At 39.6% G+C, this 27010-nt stretch overlaps 3 protein-coding genes across 4 annotated transcripts in view; all 3 read right to left on the bottom strand.

Moving 5' to 3' along the window:
- LOC116509680 (fatty-acid amide hydrolase 1-like) overlaps positions 1-6519 on the bottom strand; it is a 45893-nt gene extending 39374 nt beyond the window's left edge. For both annotated transcript variants that reach the window (XM_032218938.1, XM_032218937.1), the window contains exons 1-2: positions 6190-6519; positions 1822-1935 (exon numbers count right to left, since the gene is read on the bottom strand). In XM_032218938.1, coding sequence (XP_032074829.1) covers positions 1822-1935; positions 6190-6366 — 291 coding nt within the window. In that variant the 5' untranslated portion in view covers positions 6367-6519. The remainder of the gene's footprint in view (positions 1-1821; positions 1936-6189) is intronic.
- A 6836-nt stretch (positions 6520-13355) lies between these two features.
- Positions 13356-21969, bottom strand: NSUN4 (NOP2/Sun RNA methyltransferase 4). The gene is made up of 6 exons (XM_032218856.1): positions 21778-21969; positions 19667-20058; positions 18662-18816; positions 17597-17751; positions 15195-15319; positions 13356-13715 (listed from the first exon to the last, which is right to left on the bottom strand). The coding sequence occupies exons 1-6, from the start codon at positions 21892-21894 to the stop codon at positions 13439-13441; spliced, it is 1221 nt and encodes a 406-aa protein (XP_032074747.1). The 5' UTR covers positions 21895-21969; the 3' UTR covers positions 13356-13438.
- Positions 21970-23126: 1157 nt separating this feature from the next.
- On the bottom strand, positions 23127-27002 carry LOC116509003 (cytochrome b-c1 complex subunit 6, mitochondrial). Its single transcript, XM_032217877.1, has 4 exons — positions 26870-27002; positions 24930-24959; positions 23542-23703; positions 23127-23301 (listed from the first exon to the last, which is right to left on the bottom strand). Exons 1-4 carry the CDS (start codon positions 26918-26920, stop codon positions 23269-23271), a joined length of 276 nt encoding a protein of 91 aa, XP_032073768.1. The 5' UTR covers positions 26921-27002; the 3' UTR covers positions 23127-23268.
- Between the last annotated feature and the right edge of the window lie 8 nt (positions 27003-27010).

The raw sequence follows: 27010 nt of genomic DNA on the forward strand, positions 1-27010 counted from the left end.
GAAATTTGAAGGAAAGTCTATTTGCTCTACTAAACTACCTCATGTCTGAAGACAATTGTTTCCTCTACCTCTTTATTTTCTCTTGTGAGTTGTGAGTTGTGTTACCCTTTTCTTTTTCTCAACAAGGTAACTAATTCTCTTCTATATGGGCATTATTGTTCAATGCCAATGATTCTCATATCTAAAGACTGGAGTTTCCCAATGTAGAAGATAAGTAGGTTCTGAATATTCCTGGGTAAAAATTTTCACCCAGCAGGTATATATCAGTGCCAGAGGGTAAAAAAAAAATTGCTTCACACTTCCCTCTTTTGGTCAAGAGGTTGAAGAAAAACTGACTGAATGACTCTTTGAATCAGGGTCAGCTCTTAATGCTTTACAATCACATTTAACAGCTGGTTTGGGTAACAATATGGAATATTACTACTGTCTTCTTCTAGGATATTTTTTCAATTTGCCTAACTAGCTTATACCCCTAAGTTTTCCTGTTGGTCTCCGATCCAAATACTAAAACCAGGTTTCACTCTGCTGAAGAATAGGTGGTCTGACCCCGCCTCCGTCCGGTGATTAACGCCGACACAGGCTTAGTAATTTGCCACTCTTTATTTACACAATTACAATCCTGTTGGCTGAAAGCCCAACACGACTCACTGGCAAGGCGTTGGCAGCAACCCAGATTGCCACAGACAAGAAATACAAGACAAACAAGAGCTTCTCCAGCTTGTTATGAACGGTTGTGTCCTACAAAAGGTCTCCTCCCAAAGTCTCTTCTTGTATACTCTCTTGGGAGGAGCCAAGCCACAATCACCTGTGCTTGATTATCTCTTATGTAACTGCTGCCTCCGTTTCTCCACCCTTCTTTGCCTGGCGTCAGGGACAAGCTCCCTTTGATCTTCACCACTGCTCCATTGCCTGAGGTCAGGGACAAACTCTCTTTGATCTTCCCCACTGCTCCATGCCTCAGGCGCCTCTGGGTGGCTAACCAGCCTCTCTGGTCCCTGAACCTGCCCAGGATCCTCCACATCTTCCATAGCCAACTCATAGGGTCCCTCGCTATCGGAGTCCATTGGCAGCTCCAACGGCTCCTGCTGGGCCACAACAAGTAGGTATTGCTACTTTGGATCTATTTCTGGTATAGGCCAATTTCTTCTTCCTTACTAGAAGTTTCACTTTTGTGTATTTATTATCACTTTATTTCTCGATTAATAGATTTAAGACTTGAAAAGATTACCTGATGTTGGCTTTTTTGGGAAACAAACTACTCTGTTTCCTTGAAAATAAGACCTCCCCAGATAATAAGCCCAATCGGACTTTTGAGTGCATGTGCTAAAATAAGCTCTCCCCAAAAATATTGCAACATAGCAGCAGCCATGAGCGGAACACGATCGCCGCTTCTTGCACCTCAAAAATAATGACCTCCCCAAAAAGTGCTTATTTCAGAGGTCAAAAGAAAATAAGACCCTGTCTTATTTTCAGGGAAACATGGTATATACACCTATTTTGGAGTATTAGCCTAATGAGTATTAACTCAATGAGTGTTTTTTCCCTCTGAATAATTAGCTGGAGAGTCTGTTTGTGAAGTTTATTGTTACACTGATAAAATGCTTTCTATGCAAGAGAGATAAAATTTTCTGTCACTATTGAGACCCTTATAACAGCAACAGAAAATATGACCCACAAGAAAAATGCAGATTCCTAAAACAATTTTCAAATCTACTTTTTAAAAAATGTTTATGGATCCTCAAGAAACGTTCAACTTGAGTCATAATAATCCTACCCTACACATATTTCTCATTTTTGTTAGCTTAAGGAATGATCCCTCACCTTATCCACATAGGTGTAGAAAACACTATCAGGTGTGAGTGAACCATCCCGAAGTTTCTGACAGAGTTCAAGCAAACTCAATGGTAAAATACGTTCTGGTTGGTGATTTGGATTCTGAAAGAGAAAAAATCCTCATGTGTAATAAAACACTGCTTCTTTTAGATACGTATATAATCTATCAATAAACATTTAGAATGTTTCTAATATAGCTATGTCCAGTCTAAACTAATAAATTCTATAATTGATGCTCTGATCCATATTAAAAATAATGCAAAGCAGATTCAACCTTACAGTGGGACAAAAAAGTATTTAGTCAGCCACCAATTGTGCAAGTTCTCCCACTTAAAAGATGAGAGAGGCGTGTAATTGACATCATAGGTAGACCTCAACTATGAGAGACAAAATGAGAAAACAAATCCAGACACAGTCTGATTTGGAATTTTTTTTTGCAAATTATGGTGGAAAATAAGTATTTGGTCAATATCAAAAGTTCATCTCAATACTTTGTTATATATCCTTTGTTGGCAATGACAGAGGTCAAACATTTTCTGTAAGTCTTCACAAGGCTGGCACACACTGTTGCTGGTATGTTGGCCCATTCCTCCATGCAGATCTCCTCTAGAGCAGTGATGTTTTGGGGCTGTTGCTGGGCAACACAGATTTTCAACCCCCTCCAAAGGTTTTCTACGGGGTTGAGATCTGGGGTTGAGATCTGGAGACTGACTAGGCCACTCCAGGACCTTGAAATGCTTCTTACGAAGCATTTCCTTTGTTGCCCGGGCGGTCTGTTTGGGATCATTGTCATGCTGAAAGACCCAGCCACGTTTCAATGCCCTTGCTGATGGAAGGAGATTTGCACTCAAAATCTCACGATACATGGCCCCATTCATTCTTTCCTGTACACAGATCAGTTGTCCTGGTCCCTTTGCAGAGAACAGCCCCAAAGCATGATGTTGCCACCCCCGTGCTTCACAGTAGGTATGGTGTTCTTGGATGCAACTCAGCATTCTCTCTCCTCCAAACATGACCAGTTGTGTTTCTACCAAACAGTTCTACTTTGGTTTCATCTAACCATATGACATTCTCCCAGTCCCCTTCTGGATCATCCAAATGCTCGCTAGCAAACTTCAAAGGGGCCCAGACATGTACTGGCACTGCAGGAATTGAGTCCCTGTTGGCGTAGTGTGTTACTAATGGTAGCCTTTGTTACGTTGGTTCCAGCTCTCTGCAGGTCATTCACTAGGTCCCCCCGTGTGGTTCTGGGATTTTTGCTCACTGTTCTTGTGATCATTTTGACCCCACGGGGTGAGATCTTGCGTGGAGCCCCAGATCGAGGGAGATTAACAGTGGTCTTGTATGTCTTCCATTTTCTAATTATTGCTCCCACAGTTGATTTCTTCACACCAAGCTGCTTGCCTATTGCAGATTCAGTCTTCCCAGCCTGGTGCAGGTCTACAATTTTGTTTCTGGTGTCCTTCGACAGCTCTTTGGTCTTTACCATAGTGGAGTTTGGAGTGTGACTGTTTGAGGTTATGGAGAGGTGTCTTTTATACAGCCTACAAGTTCAAACAGGTGCCATTAATACAGGTAATGAGTGGAGGACAGAGGAGCCTCTTAAAAAAGAGGTTGCAGGTCTGTGAGAGCCAGAAATCTTGCTTGTTTGTAGGTGACCAAATACTTATTTTCCACCATAATTTGCAAAAAGATTCTTTCAAAATCAGACAATGTGATTGTCTGGATTTGTTTTCTCATTTTGTCTCTCATAGTTGAGGTCTACCTATGATGTCAATTACAGGCCTCTCTCATCTTTTTAAGTGGGAGAACTTGCACAATTGGTGGCTGATTAAATACTTTTTTGCCCCACTGTATATAGTACATGTAAAATCTGTGTTTCAAAAAAAAAATATTAATGTGATTCTTGCTCAGCCACATTGTTGGCAGCGATTAAACACAGGATAATTAGGAAAGTATTAATACATTACCATTAGTTTATGTATAAGTTAGTAAAACTCTTCTTGTTATGATCTTTAACTGGGCAGCACTTTTTGAAACAAGGTACCTCAAATGAGCTAACTTACAGAATGTGTCCAAAATCTGGGACTCATGATTCCAGAGGTATTAAAACTTGGGGAAGCTGTAATTGCTACCGTCTGCTGGTGCAGTCACATGATCTTTATTTTCAATGTTCCATGACAATTTCCCAGCCAGTCTCACAATCCTTTGCTCCCTCTCTCACCCAGCAGCAACCGCTTACTGTCTGTTGGAAAGGGAAGGAAAAGGGGAGAGCAAGAGAAAGGAAAGGACTCCATTTGTTTGACCACATGACTGTGGGGATTAAGGAGGTTTAAGAAGGCTCCATTTGTTTGGGGAATGTTTATAAAGATTCTCAGTCATCCAGGTCAGTCATCCAGGTCATGGTTGGCCCAAAGAGGTTTTTTTTCAAAAGGCAACTGGACTTTGTTTTTCTTTGAAGACATTTCACTTCCCATCCATGAAGCTTCTTCTCATCCAAGAAAATGGATGACTTCTGAAGAAGCTTCTTGGATGAGAAAAGAAACATCTTCAAGAAAAAACAAAGTCCAGTTGCCTTTTGAAAAAAAAAAACATATGTGGGACTTCTTTAAAAAGGCAGCCCCTACAGGTTCACAAGAACAACACCTGCTTTGCAGGCTGGTTCTGTCAGAAAGCCAACCCTATACTAGGCCCAGTGCCTTTCTCAGAAGCTGCTAAGAATGTGTTGAAAGAAATGTCCTTCTGGATTCAGTTCCAAGTGGGGGGAAAAGACACTGGAAATATAGAGGCTGCTTGGAAAGATGATTTAATGATGAACAGGATCACATGGTTTGAGTTTCTGAACCAAAAAGGTGATCACATGCTTCAAGATGTTAGATGAAAAGACAGAGATGCTGAAAGTCCCTTGTTCTATGCCCTCTCTGGGTTTTGAACCTGAGCTTGTATTCTGATTGGTTGTCAAACTCCCATAGTGGCATGCAGGGGCAACTCTGTAGGCTGTGTTTTGAGTCCAAGTTTGGTTGAGCATTGCTTCTTCCCAGGTGCCCTGTGATGAGATAGGTAAAGGGCTAATACTATCATGCCTTAATCCCATCACCCTGGACTTGAAGGGGTGAAGATCTTTGTTATGTAGACTGGCTCGGGCCTTTTAATGGTGGATTGACAATGGTGAGGGCTATTAAGAATGAGTTTCCTGCCTAAAACATGTTTCTCCATTTCTTATCCTGGGAAATGTAATAGTCTGCCTTTTCAATATTTCCCAGGATATTTCATTTTTCTAGGAGAGGGGTGGGTTTTAACTTCCTACAAATGGAAAAGTAAGTTGGGCACTGCTGGGTGAGAAAAAAGCTGGAGGCTTGCAAGCCCCAGATGGCCATAACCAGTTGATCTCTCTTTGGAGGATGACTGGCTGCAGGGAATCAATGGGACAGGATGGGTGCGTAGGTGAATGGTCTCGGATTTCATTTTAATTATAAAAATGAAACTAACCTTTTACTCAAGACAAATCCTTGACTGTGTGATGAAATATACAGGCATGGGCAAATGTCTAATAATGCATCCTGTGTCTAATATTCTAATCAGATAAACTTCAAAATAGAACCGTTTTATTAGACAAGGCCACATACATTATTTGTGATTTTGGTATAATAATTTTAATCTCATTTTAAGCATTGTTACCCACCCACCCAGTCATCAGTTTGGTGCCCATATAAATTGAACAATAAATAAATAAAAATATACTTGTCAAACACATGCATATCAAAACCTTTCAACTTCTCCACCTCACCTGCCTTTAACATAGTGATCTCCAACAACTCAGAATTCAAAACTGAATTCATACAGAGCAGACTCTAAATCTCCAGAATCCAGATACTCGACTTCTCTTTCAGTTATTGGCTGCCCTCCAGAAGTCTTGCTAAACTAATCTATATGGGAGAGCATAAACCAACGAGTGCTGACACAAGCGGTTTGGGGCTAAACCTATTTGCCCCACCGAACCTTCCTGAGAGAACCAGAAATCTGGATTTGATCGAATCCCAATCGAATCTCATTGGCCTATAGAAGTCTGCACCGGTTGCACCAACCAGGATAAACATCTATATCCAGACAGACGTTTTTTCCCCCTCTTAAGTGTGGAATGAATAAAAGGAAACTGCCTCCCTCTAGAAAAACTGCAAGCTTTAGAAGAAAGGTAAATCTCCCCGAGCCAGTCCATCCCCATTTCGAAGCTTTCGGCACTCTTGTTCCTCCCTACGGCTGTGAACGTGGGGATGGTCTGCTCATTGCACAGACCTCCGAGCGCCAGAACTGGGGGGAGGGAGGGGGAGAGAAAAAACCCACGGCTTCTCCTCTGACCTGCTCTTGGAAGCGCTGTGCGGCTCTTCCCATTTGCTCGAAGGCGTCCTCCCGCCGTCTCCTCGCCTTCGCTATCTTGTCCTGGACCTGCCGCCACCTCCGCCATTTCAGCAGCAGGAAAGTGGCTAGCGAGCAGCCTAGTAAAGCAGTAACCAAAGTACTTGCGCTCATCCTCATCGTCGAGCGGGGCAATCCGCGCCGCCGCCGTCGCTTTTATACTCCGACTCCTTCCACTCGGCTCTGGTCAAAAGATACGAACCGGGGTGCTTTTCTACTGGACTCCGCCCCCTGCAAAAGATGCCAAGGCTTCTCCGGAGGTGATTCATTCGGGATTCAACCCGAAGTGGCGTGAGTGCCAGAAATGTTTTCATTTTGTCCCGGTGCCTTCTCCCTCGGAAATTAGCATGTTAATCACGCCTGCTCTTGTGGTGAAAAACATGGTTATACAACACAGGTAGGCCTCGACCTACGACCACAACTGAGCCCAACGTTTCTGTTTCTAAGTGAGACATTTGTTAGGTGAATTTTGTCCCGTTTTAGGACCTTTCTTGCCACCGTTGTTAAGTGAATCACTGCAATGGTTAAGTTAGCAACACAGTTACATGAATCTTGGCTTCCCACATTGACTTGGCTTGTCAGCCGGTCACAAAAGGAAATCACATGAACCCCCCACTCCCAGGACACCGCAACTGGCATAAATATGAGTCAGTTGCCAACTGTCCAAATTTTAATCAAGTGACCATGGGAATGCAGCAATGGTGGGTTCCGGATCCCATTGCAACTGGTACGGTGCAATGGGGCCCGGCGTTGACCACATGAATGCACATAGCGTGCTTGCACATGTGCAGCAGTGTGCCCATGCGTCCTACCCTCCAGCGATGCCTCTGTGAGCCTCCGCAACACTCCAGCTGCTCGGAGAGCATTGTGCAGGCGCCGTACACACCATGCAAGGAAGCACTGAAGAGTTCAAATATAGGTAAGGACGGCGGGCGGGCAGGCACCTATACGCCCGTACTGAGGCGAACCGCCTGCAACCCACCACTGGGATGCGGTAATGGTTGTGCGGAAGTCTTAAATCATTTTTTTCAGTGTTGTTGTAACTTTGAATGGTCACTAAATGAACTTTATAAGTCGAGGATCATTTGTACAGCTGTTTCAAAAAGTTTTGCTAATATCCTAATATTCTAATTCCTAGTTTTGTAAGACCCACTTTTTCAAGCATCCAAAAAATAGAACCTTCAGCTTTCCTCCTAACACAACTGAATTATAATTACCAAATCCAGCTCCCACAACAGGAAAAACCATGATTAATTCAACTGGAGGTAGGCGGGGAAGATTTATGATAGGGATGCTGATGTAATCATATATTTTCTTACATGTTTGTCCTCACTCCCAATAACGCTAGAATATTCTGAAAAGATGAAGGATAAGATAAAAATTCCAGGATTTCCATTTATAACATTCCCAGGTCTTTATTTTTTAAAAACAATGCTATGCTTATTAATGTTGAATGTGAGGCTGAAAATAATCAACCACCAGAAGGCAGCAGAATTAATAGTTTCTGTCTTTGATGGTATCTTAATAACTTTATTATGGGTTATCTAATAACTATAGGAATGTGGCTCCAATTTTATGGTCCAACACTCTAAAGCAGTGTTTTTCAACCACTGTGCCGCGGCACACTAGTGTGCCGTGACATAGTGTAAGGTGTGCCGTGGGAAAAACACTTTATATATAGTCAATATAGGCACAGAGTTAAAAAATTTTAACATTTTCTAATGGTGGTGTGCCTCGTGATTTTTTTCATGAAAAAAGTGTGCCTTTGCACAAAAAGGTTGAAAAACACTGCTCTAAAGTACATTGCACCTTTAACATCAGATAGGTAAATCAAGCAGCCATTTCTGAAGTTCTTTCAGTTCAATTAATAAATCTTTCCTGAAGTAGCCTGCATTTATCAGTTTCCTAAATTGACAAATATGGCAAGCGAGCTAGAAAGAAATTACATTGGTACTTAACTCTAGAATTAAAGCTGCATAGCATACCCATAAATCGAACAGACTTTCATAAAAGTTCTATTTGTCGTTAGAAAAACACTGGTTTTTGACAACTTGTAAATGGTCTCTGAAAACATTAGTGTGGAGACTCTGTTCCATCAAATGTTTAGACAGGAAAACAATTGGAAAAACTACATATAAAAACAACAGGGCAGGACAGGGCAGGTCTCCCAATTCAAAAGCCTAAAGGTATATTTGGGAACACTGAGGAATGTGAATATAGCACCAGTCTTCTACTCTTTAAGCCAAACTCAGCATTCCCAGGCTCATGTGGCTGACTTCCACAGCTGTCATGCAATCCCCCCCCCCCAAAAAAAACCCCAAATTTAGGAAGTGGCAGATGAGTCCTATGCCTGACCCCCACATGATCTGTAGCATGTTTTTACTTTTTTAGCTGCAGCCCTGCACAGCCCTGGTAATTAGCAATATAGCAGGGCACCTTCCAGAAGCTTTATGAGGATTTATTCACCAAGGAGCAAAATTCCTTCATAAACCATGATCACCACTGTAGGTTAAACTGGCATTAACCTATACTTATTTACCAGTTGATCTTCTGGAACCCAATGGGAAGTTGGGATTGATTTTGATAAGTCAATATATGTAAAATAATACAATGAAGTGCTTTAACAGAGGCTATGTTTTTACCATAATGTGTTTTTTAAAAAGTATCTTTGTCAACGTTCCAAATATCACCCAGAATTAGTAAGTAAAATCTTTATTACGGTCAAAGACCAGCAATACACATTAGTTTTTACACTATATTAAAAAATACTAACATTAAAATATAATTAAAAAGTATTGACATTAAAAGTGGATAATAACATTGTGGTCCAAAAATTGTTAAAGGTATGTCCAGATAATTGGTACAAGATGGTACTATACTTCTGTAGCCAATTTTTTTCTCACGGACATTGCAGCAGCACAGAACTTTGCCACTGCATACGTGGTAACCGGGTTAGTGTCCTGGAGGAGAAAGCCTAGATAAAAATGGTCTGCCCTCCCTGGCAATCTCTCTAATAAGGGGAGAATATGTGCAGACCTACAAGCTTTGTATAGCTCGCAGTGTAATAGAACATGTGAATTATCTTCCACTTCTCCTTTACCACATATACAAACGCGTTCTGCTATAGGTGTTCTCTTATACCTGCCTTGGAGGAGTGCTGAAGGAAGAATGTTAAATCTGGCTCTGAAGAAAGCTATTCTTTGTTTTGGGGAGATCAGGTCATTTAGATATCTTGCTGATTCCCACACACCCTGTTTAATTCTGTCCCTACTGTGGAGAGGCAACCTATTTAGTTCTTCTTGGAACTCCATGTCCCTCATTCTATTAATTACTACTTGGCACCCAGAATTAAATCAGAGTTCAAGGCATAGCTTTCATAAAAGTTTCAATTTAATAAGAGAGACATGTTGGTACAAACTGTGGAAAACCCGAATCTGAAAGCTTCCTGGATTTCCCACCCAGTTGAAAGTTCATGATCTTCTCCCCACACCCACAAGTCCATCACATGGTCCAATCTTCCTCTGCCACGCTGGCATTTCCACCCATCTAGTTCCGGTCAGGTGCAGAGGTGCGGAGACAAAAGATGACCTCGGGCTTCTAGAAAGGAATGTTTTAGTTTGACAACATTCTACAATTCTACTCCTTACTATTCCCCCTCCCAATTCCCCACTAATGAATCAGCGTAGTAAAGAAAGAGAGAGTGTGGCAGGCCAAAGATCCTAAAAGGACTGCAGACCTGACAATCTTAATGATAGAGGTTTCAAATTCATTTTTCAATATATCCAGATACAGCGGGAAAATCATCTGAAACTTTGAAGAGTACTGCTTCTCAGTGCTGACCTTAAATAGTCAACTGTGATCTTATTTATACATTTTGCTAAGCTATTGCTTTCTTTTAATCACTCTTTATGATGCATAAACAAGAGCAAAAGAAAGCTTTTTATATTTCCTTGGAAAATACAAAATACCTGATGCTAGATATTCTTATTCAGAAGCCTCCACATCCCAAGTTAACCTTAAGGATTAGATTCCACATTAAACCAGGATTTTCGTGAAGAGTCCAAAATGACCATTGCTGTTGCCGGACAGATTTGAATACCGCCAACACCGTCGGAGCCTGAAAACCGCTCTGTACGGCGCTCTTAGACCTGGTGGTTGGGGAAATTCGGTCAGGAAGCCTCTCACCTCCCCCTTGCTCGCCGGCAGCCGCCGGACAGGCAACTCACACTTCCGCTCCGCTTGCGACCAGCGGGAGTCAGCTGTCCCAGCAACTCTCTCAGCCTTAATTAACAGCGTTGGTCTTCAGAATAACTTGCAATATCTTTCCAAACGGTATCATCAACAATTTTAAATTTACTGAGGTGGGGAGTCCAGCTATCTGTTCTAGGACTGAGGAACTCCCCAGAATTAGTCCTAACGGGTGGACTGAGTTTTTAAACTGAACCTGAGGAGGCAAAGGGAGGCGTGGTTAAGAAAAATACACTCAGTTCTAGGGCAGATGGACTGTGTTAACCCATGCTTGGACTCTCCAAGCAGTGCACAGGAGAATGTGTGTTTCACTGTACCAGAAACTAAGACATCCTGATTATGAATGTCAGCATATGCATTTTATTTTCCTTAGCTTCTCAGATGTGAAACATCATTTCTGCTTCATAGAAGATATCTACTATAATGGTAACCACACGATCACTGTATATCAATGAATCAGATGTATGTTGAGAAGGCTCCAGAAACATAGTATCCTTCTTTAAATTTATCCACTTGGCCTCTATGCTTGTTGATAGTAAGGGAAATTGATTAGATTACCATAGTTTTCAGTCTATAAGATGTACTCCCCCCCCAAAAAAAGTGGGTGGAAATGTCTGTGCATCTTATAGACCAAATGTTGCCGAAGCTCCGCCTACCTGCCAGCCTCCACCCACCGTCCGTTTTCAGTCTCCTTGTTTTTGGCCTCTGTGTGCCCCATTTCTAGCCTCAGTGTGCCCAATTTTCCGTGATCCCCACCGCCTGGAATGGGCCGAAAACGCAGAGGCGCACTGAGGCAGCAGTGATCCCTGCAGCCTGGAACAGCTGATCAGCGGCATTCTGGGAAGCCGATCCAACTGCCAATCAGCTGCTTGTGCTAAATCAGGCTACGATAACGTGCTGAAGCTGACCAGGCTCTTTGCTGCAAGGATACTAGCCAGATGAATACTGATGGATGCTGGGAGGCAGAGGCAGATTTCCCCCCCTTTTTTCGTCACCAAAAACTAGGTGTGTCTTTTGGCCCACAGCGTCTTATAGTGCAAAAAATACAGTACTTTATTTGGATTGCAAAATTCTACCAAATAGTAGAGCAGCAAAAAAATAACAACAAAAATAATCCATCAATTTTTCAGCCAGACATACAACCATAAATTAAGCCCTTATCAAATTCAGATTAGTCCTGAAAAACAATAATTAGTTTAATCAATGGATATTTAGAAAACCATAGTATCAGCAAATCATTGACTTGCAACCAAAACTGAGCCCAAAATTTCCAGTGCTAAGCAAGGCAGTTAAATGAGTTTTGCCCCCATTTTACAATCTTTCTGGCCAGTTATTAAGTGAATCACTGCAGTCGTCACTAACATAGTTGTTAAGTGACTTTTCCATTGACCTTGCTTGTCAGAAGTCGTAAAGGGTGATCACATGACCCCAGGACACTGCAACCATGATAAATACATGCCAGTTGCCAAATTTTGCTCATTTCACCATAGGGATTCTGCAGCAGTCATAAGTGTGAAAAACAGTTATAAGTTATTTTTTCCAGTGCTGTTGGAACCTTGAACAATCAGTAAATGAATGATTGTCAATTGAGGATTACATATTAATACACTTTGTACTCGATTATAGAGACAATAGGTGCACCACTGGAATAACTAGAAAGGCCAGGTTGGGAACCTTCTAGAGAATATGTTGACATCATCTTGATGCAGATAATGCCCCCCCCCCCCCCAGTAGCACTCTACAAGCCTCCTAAAGGCTATTCATGCCCTTTTTTGGGGAGGGGAAACGGGCCTGTTTTCACAAAAAAACGGGCTGTTTTTGCGAGGTCTGCAGAGTGCAAAAACATTTTTTTTAAAATTTACCTCTTCAAAATCTTGGTGCTCCGGTGCGTCTTATACTCCAAAAAATATGGTATGTGCTTCATGACTAGAACTTTTAATAAGAGATTGGACAATCATTTGTTCAAAATGGTATAAGGTCACCTGCTTAATTTGGACCAGAAGACCTCCAAAGTCGCTTCCATCTCTGTTATTCTGTAATTCTGATACACATGGCAGAAATGTCTCTACTATAACCATTCCCATCCTGGCAACCTCCAAAGGCACTGGGGTTCACAACTCCCAAATTCAAAGACAGGATACGATGGTATAAAGCAGTGGGTCTCAACCTTCCTAATGCCGCGACTCTTTAATACAGTTCCACATGCTGTGGTGACCCCCAACCATAAAATTATTTTATGTTTTCCGTATTTTTTCAAAAAATATGTGCTTTCCGATGGTCTTAGGCGATCCCTTTGAATGGTTCGTTCGACCCCCAAAGGGGTCCCGACCCACAGGTTGAGAACCACGGGTATAAAGTTTTCTGAAACCTGAAGCTCTCATACATCTAAATTCTGCTCAGCTGGATATTCTCTAATGTATACATTAGAGAATATCCAGTATAACCCAACACTGTAATGCAAGCACAGAATTACTGCGTTTCCCCGAAATAAGCACTTGGCCTTATTTTCAGGGAGATCTTATTTTTCAGATGCAGGAGGTGGCGAGCGTGGTCACCTCATAGCTGCTGCTGTGTTGTAATATTTTCAGGGAGGTTTTTTTTTGGGGGGGGGAGGGCTTATTTTAGCGCATGTGCTCAAAAGCCCAATTGGGCTTATTATCCGGAGAGGTCTTATTTTGGGGAAAACAGGATATTTATATAATTAGATGTATGTAAATGCAACTTATTAGTAGTATGTAAATGGAATTTCTACCTGGTAAGACTGTCCAAGCAGAGAAGTACTTCCTTGTAAAGAACAGGCATTGAATGACATGTAAAGGGCCCAGCATGTAAAGTACAAAACAAAATGTCTGTGGCTTTGGTAAATTCCATTACGACTTTTGAAGAGATGTTTAATAATATATGGGAAATCCCTTTCTTCCTTTTACACTGTTCTTTCTTCAATCTAATTCATTCTGTGTAATTTGCAAAAATACATGGGTCCAAAGTTAGCTGTGAGGTGAGGCAGGATAAGTTCTCCAACTCTACAATTTGAATAGAAAGAAAATGTGTTCTGGAACAATGTCCGAAAATGGCTCAAGTCCTCTACTCTCACATTGATGCTGTACTGGATGTTTAATAACTCCACAGCTCTCTCAACCACATACTCATTTTGGAGCTCAGACAGAGAGCATGTGGAGTATACTACCTCTCCTCCTGGCTTGGCAGCAAGGACTCCAGCTCTGGAAAAAAACAGGAAAGAAATTATTGTGGGGGGATACCTCTCAACTGTAATGAGCCCCTTATACAAAAGAGTAAAGCATACACCATATGCCAGTGCAAGAATGCACAGGGAATCCTTATCCTACCCTATTTTGAGTCCTAGATATACACAGAATCAATTCTCCTTTCTCTGCCTTGTTAATATTTCATTAATTTACTGAGTTCCTAGAAATAATGCTTACAGGCACCAAGAGACCCAGACATCTCCCATGGAATCCTACCTGTCATACTTGCCTTTTTATTTTGTTACTAAGTACACCAGCATTTAGCATTTTTGTGAATGGGAAACCCCTGAATACCTTATGCCAGCCCAGTCATTTTCTCAAAACTAAAATCTGGCCTCCAGCCAAAGAGAATGAAATCCTTGCCAGCAGTATTGTTTTTCCCCAGCCATCACATAATGAAAAAGCATAATTGATTATTATGGAATTTTTAACAATTTAGTTCAAGAGTGGAAGATTCCTGGGTGTAAGGACATTAATGTAGTTGAAAAATGCAGATTCATAATGGGTAATATTTTAATTGTTTGGCCATTCTATCATTTCAAGCTCTTTGTCACCCATTAGATAATAAATCACCAGGATTGTCAACTGCCTTTGATTCTTTGAAGCTTGGGGTTGTCTTCAATGACCTTGCATAACATTATACATCTCAAATATTTAACTTATAGTTTAATTATTAGTTCTTCTAATTAGTAGTCTGATTTTACTTTATCTAGCATTGATTCCTCTTGCTAATGAAGGTATTCTCAACAATCCTCTCCAGCACCACAATTCAAAAGCATAGAATTTCTTTGTTCTGCATTTAAGACAGTCTAGCTTTCACAGTTATCTTATGATTGGGAAGACCGTGTACCATGGTTGGCAGTAAAGTGTCTTTATAAATATATATCTAGATTTGCCATAATATTTCTCCTTGGTAGCAAACATCTTTTTTTTTCCTGTTGGTTATAAAAAACATCTCTCTGCAGTTTTGACTCTAAGAAAATAATGTGTGTTACTACTTCTCCCCTATTGGCAGTGGGTTGACACAATTTTAGAATGTTGGTTTAAAAAAAATATCGACCAAGCATCAGACTGGCTTTTGTATTCCTATCTTTCATCTTCAACGCATTATTTAGTCTTCTTCACTTCTAGCCATTAATGTAATATAATGAGCGTATCGGGGGTTATTTATATTTATTCCAATAATTTTAATTTCAACTTCTGTTCTATTCTGGGGGCAATTCATTGGTTTATGAAAGTGAATCTTTTGAACGGTTTGATATATCTTGAAATTGGAACACCACAAATTGATCCCTGTTAGTAGACTTTACTTCTGGAAATTACAAGACCATCTTTGGAATTGCATGGCCAAGGCAAGAGGAATAAAACATTTTTGAGCTGTCTAGAACATTCTTTTCTTTAATCATTCATAGACAACACAGTATAATCACTCACATGAGCAGTTGTAGCTGCAGCATTGGCAACATCTGACGTTCCCCTTTTCTTGAATACGTGAAGATATTGTTATCGTTTTCCAAGACTGACTTTCGATCATTTGTGCATGGCACGTCAACAAGTACCTAAATGGAACCAAGCAAATATTCCCTTGGGTAAATTTCTCCACAATTTCCTTACATTAAAGACAGCTTTATGCTATACTTTTAATTCTGTTTCCATGTACGGTGGAAATTCAAGCAAAGTTTTGAAGTTTGTTATTTTTCTTCCTTTGTTTTAGAAATTGAAAAGGCAGGTTGTAAAGTTGGAATGGTTGGAAACTAATCAAAGAGAGAAGCAACCTTGAATTAAGGAGAAACTTCCTATGAGTGAGGATGATTAACCAGTGGAACAGTTTGCCTTCAGAAATTGCGGGCAATCCATCATCAAATATTTTTAAGAAGAGACTAGACAGCCACTTGTGTGAAATGGTATAGGATGTCCTGCTTGAGCAGAGGGCTGGACTAGAAGACCTCCAAGGTCCCTTGCAGCTCTATTCTATTCTATTCTATTCCACTCTCCTCTACTCTGTTGTTTTGGAAAAAGTATGGTAGGAATACTGACCATCTCTTGCAATTCTAGTTACAGCAATAACTATTCTTAGATCAATGTATGTAAGCAAATGCTTAAAAGTAATTATAGTGCTATGGCTGCTGTGCTAAATCAAGACTTGTAAACCAAGATTCATATTTCTAGACTGCTATAAAGTTTTCTGAATAAAATTGAAACAACAACTCCTAGTTCATGGATTGGTACAGTCCATGGCCCCTTGGGAACCAGCCATGCAAGCGGCGGGTAGGTTTGTGAAGTTTCATTCACACAGGCGGCGGGGCAAACATACAAAACCATCCCCTCTCTCCCGCCGAGGCCAGTCCACAGAGCCAGAAAGGTTGGGGACCACTGCTTTAAATGACAAAACTAAGCAAGCAAGTTCTATTCGGACAGAGCACTGCTTGAGCTAACTTAATGTTATGCCCTGTAGGGCTTTAAAGATAATGTCCAGCATCTGAATTCAGTCCAGAAGCTGACTGATAACCAATACCGTAAATTTAAAATAGGTACAGTGTTTCCAAAAAATAAGACAGGGTCTTATTTTCTTTTGACTCCGAAATAAGTGCTTGGCCTTATTTTCGGGGAGGTCTTATTATTTTTGAGGTGCAGGAGGCGGCAAGCGTGGTCACCTCATGGCTGCTGCTGTTTTGCAATATTTTCAGGGAGGTCTCATTTTAGCACATGCACACAAAAGCCCAATTGGGCTTATTATCTAGGGAGGTCTTATTTTCAGGGAAACAGAGTATTACTTTGAACCTGAGGGATTGCTTCTACTGCTGCATTTGAGGATATTACAACAGGGAACTAAATCAAGACATTACAGACGTTACAGTTAGTACTCAACTTACACCAGATCATTTGGTGACCTTTCAAAGTTACAACGGCATTGAAAAAGGTGACCTAAGGCTGTTTTTCACACTTATGGCAGTTACTGCATCCCCATGGTGATCAAAATCCGGATGCCTGGCAACTGACTCACATTTATGACAGTTGCAATGTCCCAGGGTCATGTGATCTGCTTTTGCAACCTTCTGACAAGCAGAGTCAGTGAAGAAGCCAGATTCAATTAACATTCATGTTATTAATTTAACAAGTGCAGTGATTTCCTTAACAAATATGGCAGGAAAAGTTGTAAAATGGGGTAAAACTCACTTAACAAATTTCTCACTTAGGAACATAAATTTTGGGGCTCAATTGTAAGCAATAGCAATAGCAATAGCACTTAGACTTACCGCTTCACAGTGCTTTACAGCCCCCTCTAAGCAGTTTAAATACTCAGCATATTGCCCCCAACAATTTGGGTCCTCATTTGACCCATCTCATATGTGGGTATGGAAGGCTGAGTCAATCTTGAGCCTGATGAGATTTGAACTGCCAAATTGCAGGCAGCCGGCAGTCCACAAAAGTAGCTGCCGGCAGTCTACTTTTAGCAGCCGGCAGTCTACCAGCACTCTAACCACTGCGCCACCATGGCTCCTGCAGAGTATAAATAATCAAATATAGATGATGAAGGATTTTATTACAGCATTCTGAAGTGGATATTGTTAATTTTAAGATTAAAAACTCCAAAAATCTTCTGTATCAGTCTGGGTTATAAACTCCCTGTACTGCCACTACAGGGAGAATTCTAGAGATGATCTAGTAAAGGGGAAAGGACTAGAAAGAAATTTTTTTTGGGGGGGGGGGATCTAAGAAATAAAAAAAATGAAGAAATGAAATGAAAAAAAATCTAAATGATTCTATTTGGCAAATGGAATCCCATTAAAAAATAAAGGTGATTCAATTTCCAATATCAAGAGTTAGAATAATACCTTATCAAAAGTACCCGTATCAGTATGACACCAGTTCCTTCCATCCCACGAAGTAACCTGCATTATGTTTTGGATCTCTTTGGGAAGATAGCTGCGAAGGACATTACGTAGCCGGACCGTGCGAGACATAGAGACATCATTGGCTGTCAGCTCATCTATTTCAAGAAGAAAGCAGCTTAAACCAAGGACAGCATATCTCAGACTCTGTCAAAACAGATATAAATTTACATAGAAATGAAGGCTATCTTGCTATATGATGTGGGTGATCTCTCTCAAGTATCTATAGATCATTCTCCTTCACCTTTTCCCCACTTATTCACAAGTACATATATCGTACATATCAAACCAATGTCACATATTCAGATGAAGTAATAGAGGAGGAAAGTGAAGAATTATCCCTTGACTTGTCATCAGATATACCCTCAAAATAATCTATTTGAACTTTATGTCCCTTTGGGACACAATTGCCATAATTGCCAGATGATTGCCAACTTCTGGCTGAGAATGCAAATGTGAAAGCCCTAGTGGAATCTGGATTGCCTCTGGATCTTGAGTAAATTCACACAACAGATTATCCATCTGTGATTTAATTTAATATGATATGTGACAGTAGCCCTAATACAGTGTACAGTGTTAGAGTGCAGTACTGCAGGATAGTTCTGCTAACTACCGTTTGCCTGCAATTTTGCAGTTCAAATCTCACCAGGCTCAAGATTGACTCAGCCTTCCATCCTTCCGAGGTGGGTAAAATGAGGACCCAGATTGTTGGGGGAAACATGCTGACTCTGTAAAACCACTTAGAGAGGATTGTAAAGCACTTTCAATCAATATGCACAGAACATGTAATATTCCCAACTCTATATTCTGAATGAGAAGTATATTTTCACAAAAAATATAACCCTTACGGGTTGGGGAATTCTGAGAGCTGAAATTATCTTAAAGTTGCCACATTTGAAAGGTGCTGAGTTATTCTACCTAAAACTTCAAAAGAACAGTTTCACCAACTCATCTACAAATGAAACATCTAAACTTGGAAAAGCCACATTAGTAAATTATGTTACTTACGACAATGCCCAGTCTGTAAAAGTGCCAGTGTCTTCCCACCTGGGGCTGCACAAAGGTCAAGGACTATGTTTCCAGGCTCTACATTGAGAGCCAAAACAGGTAAAATTGAGGCAGCATCCAGGAGATAGTAACCAAGAATTCCTATAAAGTCTGGTCTACAAGTCAAAGAAATATATTATGTGGAAATATACCACCATTGCAAATGCATACTTACTAACCCCCAATAGTCAAATATTCTTGTTGTAACTCGATTTATGTTTATACACATGACTGCTTTTGAAGATTTGCAAAGTATATGATATGTTTTATTTACAAAAGTCCCAAGTAAATGTTAGAGAGCTGCTGTTGCTGAGATAAATGGACCAGAATAACAGGAAGGTTTCAAAGTAGAAGCAACCTGCTTTTTTAAGAATTTAATGTATATATGCAATTGTATATTGAAAAACAGTTTTATGACACCTTTTTGTGTTTTGTATTTAAGTTTTTTCTGCTTGATTTTATACAAAAACAAGAATACAACACCCTCCAAATATTAATAGATGACCTTCCATCTTATCTGATTACCCTCTATACTGGTTGGGGCAGAGGAGAAATGTTTTAAGCACAGGTGTCTTGCCCTAGTTTTAGAGACTGAATATGCATCTGAATATGTATCTCAACTATTGCTAATATAATATTTTGGAAGATTTAGTTTATCAGAAGTTTTGATTTTATAGATTATAAGTATAATATGTTGTATTTTGAACATTTTATCAACTGTCTTGGTCAGGCTTTGGAAAATGACACATACATGATAAAATAAATATATGATCTATAATGGTGCATTTTTTTATGGTGCAGCCAGGACAAATACATTTAAATACATTTGTTCTTTTGTCTTCTAAAAAATCACTTTATTTATTTTATTAAATTAAGAAAACCTCTCTGAAGCAAAATAGTAAGTTTAAGAAGAACAGAAAATGGCTATTTCAGGAAAAAAATTATAAGCATTCTAAAAATTCATACCTAGCTTGACGAAAACGACTGATGTCTCCTTTAGGGAATGTGTAACATTTGATGTTAGGACTGACAGAAGCAAAATGCTGTACTTGAGTCTTTGAAAGTTCTATCTGAATTTGGAGAGATGAAGTTGGCATGCTGTCATCTTCTTCAATGGAGGAATCTAATTCCTTGATGACTTTCTGAGATTCTTGGATGAAATCTACTGCACTCAGGTCTTTCAGACTCTGAATGACTTGTTCTACATCAGAAAAATTGTTGACTAGAGCCCCATATTTTTGCATTGATAGGAGACTGATGCGAATTGAGGGCCAGAGGCTGCCAAACTGGTCTCCATAATTCATGTCAAAGACCTGGAGAGCCACTCTGGTACTAGTTGGCCGAGGATCAGTCGCTGCCTGTACAACAATTCAAAAAAAAAAAAAAATCATCTAATGGAAACATTTTATAGTTGTCACTGATAATGAAGCATAATTTTCAAACTGGGATTGCCTACTGAGTGAGTTCTCCCTCATGTGCATACAGAAGACATAATATTTCAATGTAGTTGATAAATGTGAATGAAAACTCTAATCAGGAAGCTAAGCCCACACCATTATTTTCTACTTACTTTGAACTAAGAAAAACCCAGATGATCAACTCCACGCATTCCCTCCTTATATGCAAGAACCTCTAGAAGAGGTTTTCTTCAGCAAGAAAGCCTGAACAGGTAATTCTCAACTTACAAAAATTTGTTTAGTGACTGTTCAAAGTTACAACGGCACTGAAGAAAGTGACTCATGACCATTTTCCCCACTTATGATCACTGCAGCATCCCCATGGTTATTTGATCAAAATTCAGAGGCTTGGCAACTGACTCATATTTATGATGGTTGCAGTGTCCCAGGATTATGTCACCATCTTTTGCAACCTTCTGACAAGCAAAATCAATGGTGAAACCAGATTCACTTAACAATTGTGGTACTATCTGAAAACCAACCTACAGTGGTTTACTTAACAACTATGGCAACAAAGGGCATAAAATGAGGCAAAATTCACTTAACAAATATTTCGTTTAGCAACATAAATTTTGGGCTCAATTGTAATTGTAAATCAAGGACTATCTGTATTCAAGAGTCAAGTTCAATCAGCTGAGTTAAAACTGTGTTAAATGAATATTATTTCATTGAAACAATTGTTGAAATTATTTATCACATTACATTCCACATATCTAAATCAAAACAGGGGAAAATCATCTTATCCCAAGATACAGGTCTTTTTTTAAACAAAGAACATCAATAAAAGAAGCCAAATTTAGATTGCTGATAAAAGACTATAATCTGACTTTAAACACTACACATCTCAGTATATTTAAATAAAATGATATAGGCTAGTTGTATAACACTTGATAACCTGATAATAAAATTCCTTAGGACTTTCAAAAAATCATGCATAAGACTGGGCTTTTGGAGGTACATTTGTTTAGACAGAATAATCAGTGTAATCCAATGCAAAACTACTCAGTCATCCTACGGTAATTTCAATGTAAGACCATCCCTTTCATTTGGAAAAGCAGTTGTTTTCCTTTAAATCACTAGGAGGACATGGTCCAGTATCTTAAGAAAAGGAAAACTTGAGGCTAGCCTATAGTATAGTATATTTTTATTTTTACCTTGGCCACTTTTAAGATGTGTGGACTTCAACTCCTACCATTCCCTAGCTAGCCATGCAGGAAATGCTGTGGATTAAAATTCACAGTTCTTTAAGCGGCTAGGTTTAAGAAACACTTCCTAATATGACCAAGGAAGGGTTAATTCTAATAAAGAGAGGAAAGAAAGGAAGGGAAGAGTCTAAGACAGTGTTTCCCAACCTTGGCAACTTGAAGATGTCCGGACTTCCAACTCCTAGAATTCCCCAGCATTCGCTGGCTGGAGAATTCTCGAAGTTGAAGTCCAGACATCTTCAAGTTGCCACGGTTAGGAAACACTGGTCTAAGAGAAGAAATCAGGTCGAAGTGGCTCCGTGGGGTTACGAAGGGTTTGCGCTCTAGCTAAAGGGGTTGGCATATTGATGATGCGGGGAGGCAGCAAACACGCGTGTGCGCGGGTGCCGCCCCGCTATCGTTCCTTATCACCCACCCATTTCTTCTTGTAATGGCGATGGCGGCAGGGTCCCAAGGCAAAAAACGAAGGCGAGGCTTTCCGCAGATACTGCAGGAGTAACCGCTTCCCGTTCGCCCGCTGCGCAACCGCCATGCTCGGCGACGGTATCAGGGGCCGGCGGAAGGACGCTCTAGCAACAACTCCTCCTCCTCCAAGAGTCACACCGTTTTAAGCCACCCTGGCTGATGTCGACGGGCAGAATAGTTCCGTCGCACGTAGAAATAACAACCGGAAACCGAGCAGCTTGACATTTGGAATGACAAACTCCCGAGTGTTTTTTCTTTTCTTTTTAATGTTGTTATCAACAGCATCTCGGTGGAGAAGGCCAGAAAATTACACATCCGCTCCCCACGTAGCTTCGTTTGGGGCAAGGAGTAACGTGTTCTTCGGATCGGTGGAATAGTCAGCTTAAAATGCCTCGGAGAGATTTTAAAAAGACAAAATGCGCTTTTCCAGAACCCTTTCCGATTGTCATGCTCTTAGCAATTGTGTATTAAAAAGTTATTAGGTGGACAAATTAGTTTCAACACAGAAATGGAATATTGGCCATAAGACCATCTGTATTTACGATAACTGAAAATTATAATGTTGACCAAGATTTCAGTGGGTCAGTTTAAGGTATTTTCTGCCCCTTTTATCCATTTCTACTATTGATCACTTAGGGCTTTTTTTTGCAAACTGTTGCAATTTCTGCAAATTGACAAAGGTGTTTTCTCACAATACTGTACATGGCAGAGACCAATCAAACAGAAAGCATCCCTTTTAACGTTTTCCTGCAAGTGGCAGGTGCACTTCCCTTTCCCCCCTCAGATTTTGAAGAGGAATTGACCACCCACTTCGCTCTAGACACTGACATGAAGGAGACTGTATGCAGGTATCTTTTTTTCCTTATTAGGATTTCTTGCCATTTGGGCCCAACCTGTGGAGGTTGTATGTTGCTTTATTTCACAACATGCTTCCCCCCCACACACTTGTGAGCATCAGTAACAGAGGAATTCCTAATAGGGTGCTCTATTTAGCTAATACTTCCCTGCCTCTTTAGTCTTTGGGACAGACTTTCAACGAACAAAATGATTGTAAAAGCTTTCCCTTCTCCAAGGCATCTTCACCTCATTATGTTAGCTGCTTTTCTAGCAGCAGTTTCTAGCTAGTAGACTAGCGCTCTCTCTCACTATCCACACATACAGATGCAGTTAAAATTCTCAGTGATTTAAAATCTGAATATGCCATATTTTTTTCTGAGTGCTGTTTTAAATGAGGACACATAGTTATCACAACTGTTTTATTTTTTACAGTAAATGCTTAATGTGGAAATGTACAGAAACTGTTAATACTGCAAACTGTCCACAGAATACAGAATGTGATGCAGTAACAACAACAAAAAAAAGGATCAATCTGTCACAGAAGCAGATCACGTCTGTGAAGTTTTCATCGGATTTGAAGAAGTTGACATGATTGAATAAACATTTATTTCAGTTTGGAGAAGAGTTTGTGAGCTACCTGTAAACCAAGAAATTAACAAATAAAAACAAGAATTTAAGCAAAAAATATATTGTTCTACTTCCTGCACAATATATTCTTACAGTTTACTTACAGAAGTTTACTTTATTTACAAACAGCTGATCCATAACTTTTCTAAACCATAAGGGACAACAAAGTTTGAGAATTATAACTTTATTTGATTCACATACTCATTATTTTATACAACCTTGCATAAAAGTCATGCTAAAATCAACTTACACAATGATCTCTCGCTTCCAGGAAATCAAAGAGCTCCTCTGTACACTCTTCCAGTGTTTGAGATCTGGAGGATACTCGAGAATTACACTGCTCTAAACGTTCCAGAGCTTTTGCACATTCTTCTATTTTTGCACATTCTTCCCTGACAATTGTTAAAGGATCCTGGAAGAAAAAGCATCATATACGTAATTAATGCTCTACTAAAGACACTACCAAATGAGTGTGTCAAACTTACTCTTTCTTATAGACTGTCACATTCAGAACATTTTGATTTTTTTAAAGGTATAATTCCCCCAAACATGACAAAATAAATAGAGAGTGGCTCTTTAGAAACATGTTCTTCTCATATATTTGTTGGTCTCTGAGATGTCCCACTTGTTTATGGAGAGAAATCAGCAGCTGTGGTGGAGGCTCAATGGTAAAGCAGAACAGAGTTTCATGACATAGTCTCCCTACTGCATCTGACAGCTCTGTTTGGTCTGCTTTTAAGGACAGATTTAGTGAACTTCTGTTCTATGTACCACAGAAGGATATGTTATCACAGCCACCTATTCTAACCCTGACAGGCTGAAAAATAGATAAATAAAATGAATTCTGACAAATTGCTAAACCCACAAATCTGGCCATCTGTCAAAAATATTGCCAATTGCAGCTATGTTATGACAGGTGGATATCCTGCTAATGGCATTGTTGATGTGGCTTTCCTGCAGAGTAAATAAGGACGCTATTCTTCAATTACAAATCAGAACAAAGGCAACTGATATCACTAATAAGGAACAACAAAATATGTATTGGTGGGTGTTCTGCTACCTCTCCAACTGAAGAAGAACAGTTTCACTGAGCCAGGAAGAATTTTAAGCCTTAGAAGCAAAGTCCATATTAAGTTTGTCCATTTTTGCTATAGGAATCCTAACATTCAGACGAAATCACATATTAAAACAAGGTTGGGATGTTCTAAATACAATAGTTCAGAATATTTTATTAAACAAAAACCAGCTACAAATACATTCACTACATAAACACTAAATAGACATCGGATTTATCAGAAGTGATCTGCCTAATTTCTATCATATAATCTTTTTGTTCCTGAATTATTGGTTTTATAGTAAAAACAACATATCCAATTGAGCAAACAAGTACATCAGATAGAAACAGTTTGTTTCTATCACTAATTATTAGGCACTTGTGATCAAGAAAAATAATTGATTTATTGACATTTAATCTACTTGTGAACCCAAATAATCCTTCTCACCATTATGTATATTTCTATCATTTTTTAAATTTTCATCCAGACAAAATACTATAAGTAGCAAGATTCTTCTAAAAATATTGTTGATTGAAATGTTATGAATTATTTCTCTTGCTCAATTATCCATAAAGTTACATACCACAAGTTCCTCCTCCTCCTCCTCTTCCTCCTGTACAGGTAAAAAATCGTAATAGATTCATTAATGTTCACATATCTACATAATATGAAGTAACTGAATTATAAAAAAATCAAAGAGCAATTTCAATTACAGGTAATGCTTGACTTACAGCCATTTATTTAGTGCTTGTTTAAAGATAATAGCATTGAAAAAAGTGACTTACGACCATTTTTTACACTTAACAACCATTGCAGCATCCCTATGGTAGTGTTCAAAATTTAATTTATTGATGATGGTTACAGTGTCCCAGGATCCTATGATCACCGTTTGCAACCTTCTGACAAGCAAATTCAATGGGGGAAGCCAAGTTCATTTAGTCATGTTACTAACTTAACAACTGCAGTTATTAACTTATTAACAGTTATTAAGAGCCGAGGTGGCGCAGTGGTTAAATGCAGCACTGCAGGCTACTTCAGCTGACTGCAGTTCTGCAGTTCGGCTGTTCAAATCTCACCGGATCAGGGTTGACTCAGCCTTCCATCCTTCCAAGGTGGGTAAAATGAGGACCCGGATTGTTGTTGGGGGCAATATGCTGAAAGCCCTATGAAGCGGTATATAAGTCTAACTGCTATTGCTAACTTAACAACTGTAGCATGGAAGGTCATAAAATGGGGTAAAACTCACTTAACTGTCTTGCTTAACAACATGAATTTTTGGGTGACTTGTGGTCATAAGTTGAGGATTACCTGTTCTTACTTTTTTTATGTAGACCCTTTCATATGGCACTCTTTCAATGTTTATTATTTTATTTTTTAGACTAATAAGCACAGAAATGTATATAGCATAAAAGACAAGGAAAAACACAAAAATAATTTTAAAAAGAAAAGAGGAAGAAGACCTGGAAATTATGTTACAAATAGAACTCCAAAAATTTTCTGCATTGATGAAAAGACTTATCAAAAATAAACAGTGTCAAAAACAGATATCAACAATTCACTGCTAAAAAAAAGAGTTCCGGAATTTTCCTTCCAATGTTTTACAATTCTTTCTGCCAGTTCCTAGGACTGAAAAATCCACATGGAATTATATTTAAAGCAAGGATTTTTTTAAAAAATATTTAAGTCAATCAGTCCTGGACTGAAATAGTATTACTGTACTAGCTATGGAAGAGTGCCTTTCAGCTCACCATAAATAAATATTAATAACATTAGAACTCTTTGCAAAAAAAGGGATGATCATAAAAGAGTATCATATGCAATGAGGGTTTTTTTAATTTATATTTTATAAGATAGGTAAGAAAAATAGGCAATGAATTTACAAAACTGATAAAAGCTTAATTCATGACTAACAAAGAACAGAAGGGGATATTATAATCAAAAACAGAAGCCCCAGAGACATTCAAACGATATGCACAGACGTATTATTTAAAGTATTTCTATAATGGCCAATATTTTACACCTTAAAAAGAATAAGGAAGCGCAGCCCACCATATATAACTAGGGATTATTTTTCAACCAGCACAAGCATTGTGATAGGAGTTGTAGTCTTCCAGATCTGCAAGGCAACCAACCAGATGCCGAAATTTGCAGCAATGAAAAATTTATGCCGCTAACCACGGTCAGTTTTTCGAAATTCACCCAAAGGATGTTAGAGAGGATATAAATTGGCCAGTGGTTATTATTTTCCCGTGGGTCTGGCACTCGGGTTATATTATAAATAGTACACGTGCCTTCATACACATCTAAACGAAGGTCCGCTGTGTTCAAGTGTAACTCGCCACGGGTAAATGGATACACGGCTCTAATGTTAGCTACTGAATGGCCTTATGAGGAAATGAAAAGCCCAGATCAAGGGAACCAGCAGGCCCAAAACTGGAGAGAAAAGAATGCGGGGCTGGGCAGCGAAGAACATGAAATTTTAATGTGGGAATAACCCCCTTGTCTCACTGCAGCGCGGCTCACCTCTGGGTCGTCGCGGCGGCCCTCAATGGCCTTTTCGTCCTCCCTACCCATTTCAGCAAGTCTTCCTCAACCCCGGTTTAGCTACCGCAGAAGGACGCGCGAGGGTCATCCGCATATCAGCGGAAATCCCGCCTATCTCTA

This window comes from Thamnophis elegans, chromosome 5 (genome assembly GCF_009769535.1).
Source record: "Thamnophis elegans isolate rThaEle1 chromosome 5, rThaEle1.pri, whole genome shotgun sequence".
Lineage (NCBI taxonomy): Eukaryota > Metazoa > Chordata > Lepidosauria > Squamata > Colubridae > Thamnophis > Thamnophis elegans.